Here is a 761-nt window from a genome sequence, read left to right as displayed (position 1 = left end):
CTCGCAGATATCGGGGGGGCACTGCTGCTGCTGCTGCTGCTGCTGCAGCTGCCGCTGCTGCTGCTGCTGCTGCTGCCGTTGCTGCTGCTGCTGCTGCTGCTGCTGCTGCTGCTGCTGCGGGCGACAATGCAGGAATGTGTATTAATCAGCTGAATTATAATAACTGCAAAAGAAAGAAGAGCAACCGTGTCTCCGCAATAGCGGTAGCGATTTCTGCTGCTGCTGCTGCTGCTGCTGCCGCTGCTGCTGCTGCTGCTGCTGTTGCTGCTGCTGCTGCCGCTGCTGCTGCAATGCCATCAAGCAGCAAACGCGATACAACAGGCAGCAGCAGAATCCAAGTTAATTTTATAAATTCCCCCAAACGACGCACAAACAGCAGAACAGATGGAGCTGCTGCTGCTGCTGCTGCTGCAGCTGCTGCTGCTGCTGCTGCTGCAGCTGCTGCAGGAGCTGTGGGGGAGCAGCAGAACGACTACAGCAGCAGCGCCGCCGCCTTTAGGAGCAGCAAGCTGCTGCTGCTGCTGTTGTTGCTGCAGCAGCACTAATAATAGATTAGCTGTTTATTCTGTTTCTTCTTTTGTATATTTTGCTTCAATAGCGATGAGGTGTACATACACCCCACCAGCAGCAACCAACAAACTACTGCAGCAACTACTGCTGCTGCTGCTGCTGCGCCGCCCTACAGCAGCAGCAGCAGCAGCNCCCTAATGCTAATACACCATACTAACAAGGTGCAGCATAGTTTTGTATAGTATGAATGT

At 53.9% G+C, this 761-nt stretch overlaps 1 protein-coding gene across 1 annotated transcript in view; it reads right to left on the bottom strand.

Annotated features, from left to right (window-relative positions):
- EMH_0021200 (uncharacterized protein) overlaps positions 1–297 on the bottom strand; it is a gene marked incomplete at both ends in the record, with an annotated part of 782 nt that extends 485 nt beyond the window's left edge. Inside the window, 2 exons of the mRNA XM_013501718.1 lie at positions 3–114; positions 186–297. Coding sequence (XP_013357172.1) covers positions 3–114; positions 186–297 — 224 coding nt within the window. The remainder of the gene's footprint in view (positions 1–2; positions 115–185) is intronic.
- Between the last annotated feature and the right edge of the window lie 464 nt (positions 298–761).

The sequence above is a fragment of the Eimeria mitis genome, genomic scaffold (genome assembly GCF_000499745.2).
Source record: "Eimeria mitis Houghton genomic scaffold, Emh_scaff741, whole genome shotgun sequence".
Taxonomy (NCBI): Eukaryota; Apicomplexa; class Conoidasida; order Eucoccidiorida; family Eimeriidae; genus Eimeria; species Eimeria mitis.
This window is presented reverse-complemented; position numbering and strand designations above follow the sequence as displayed.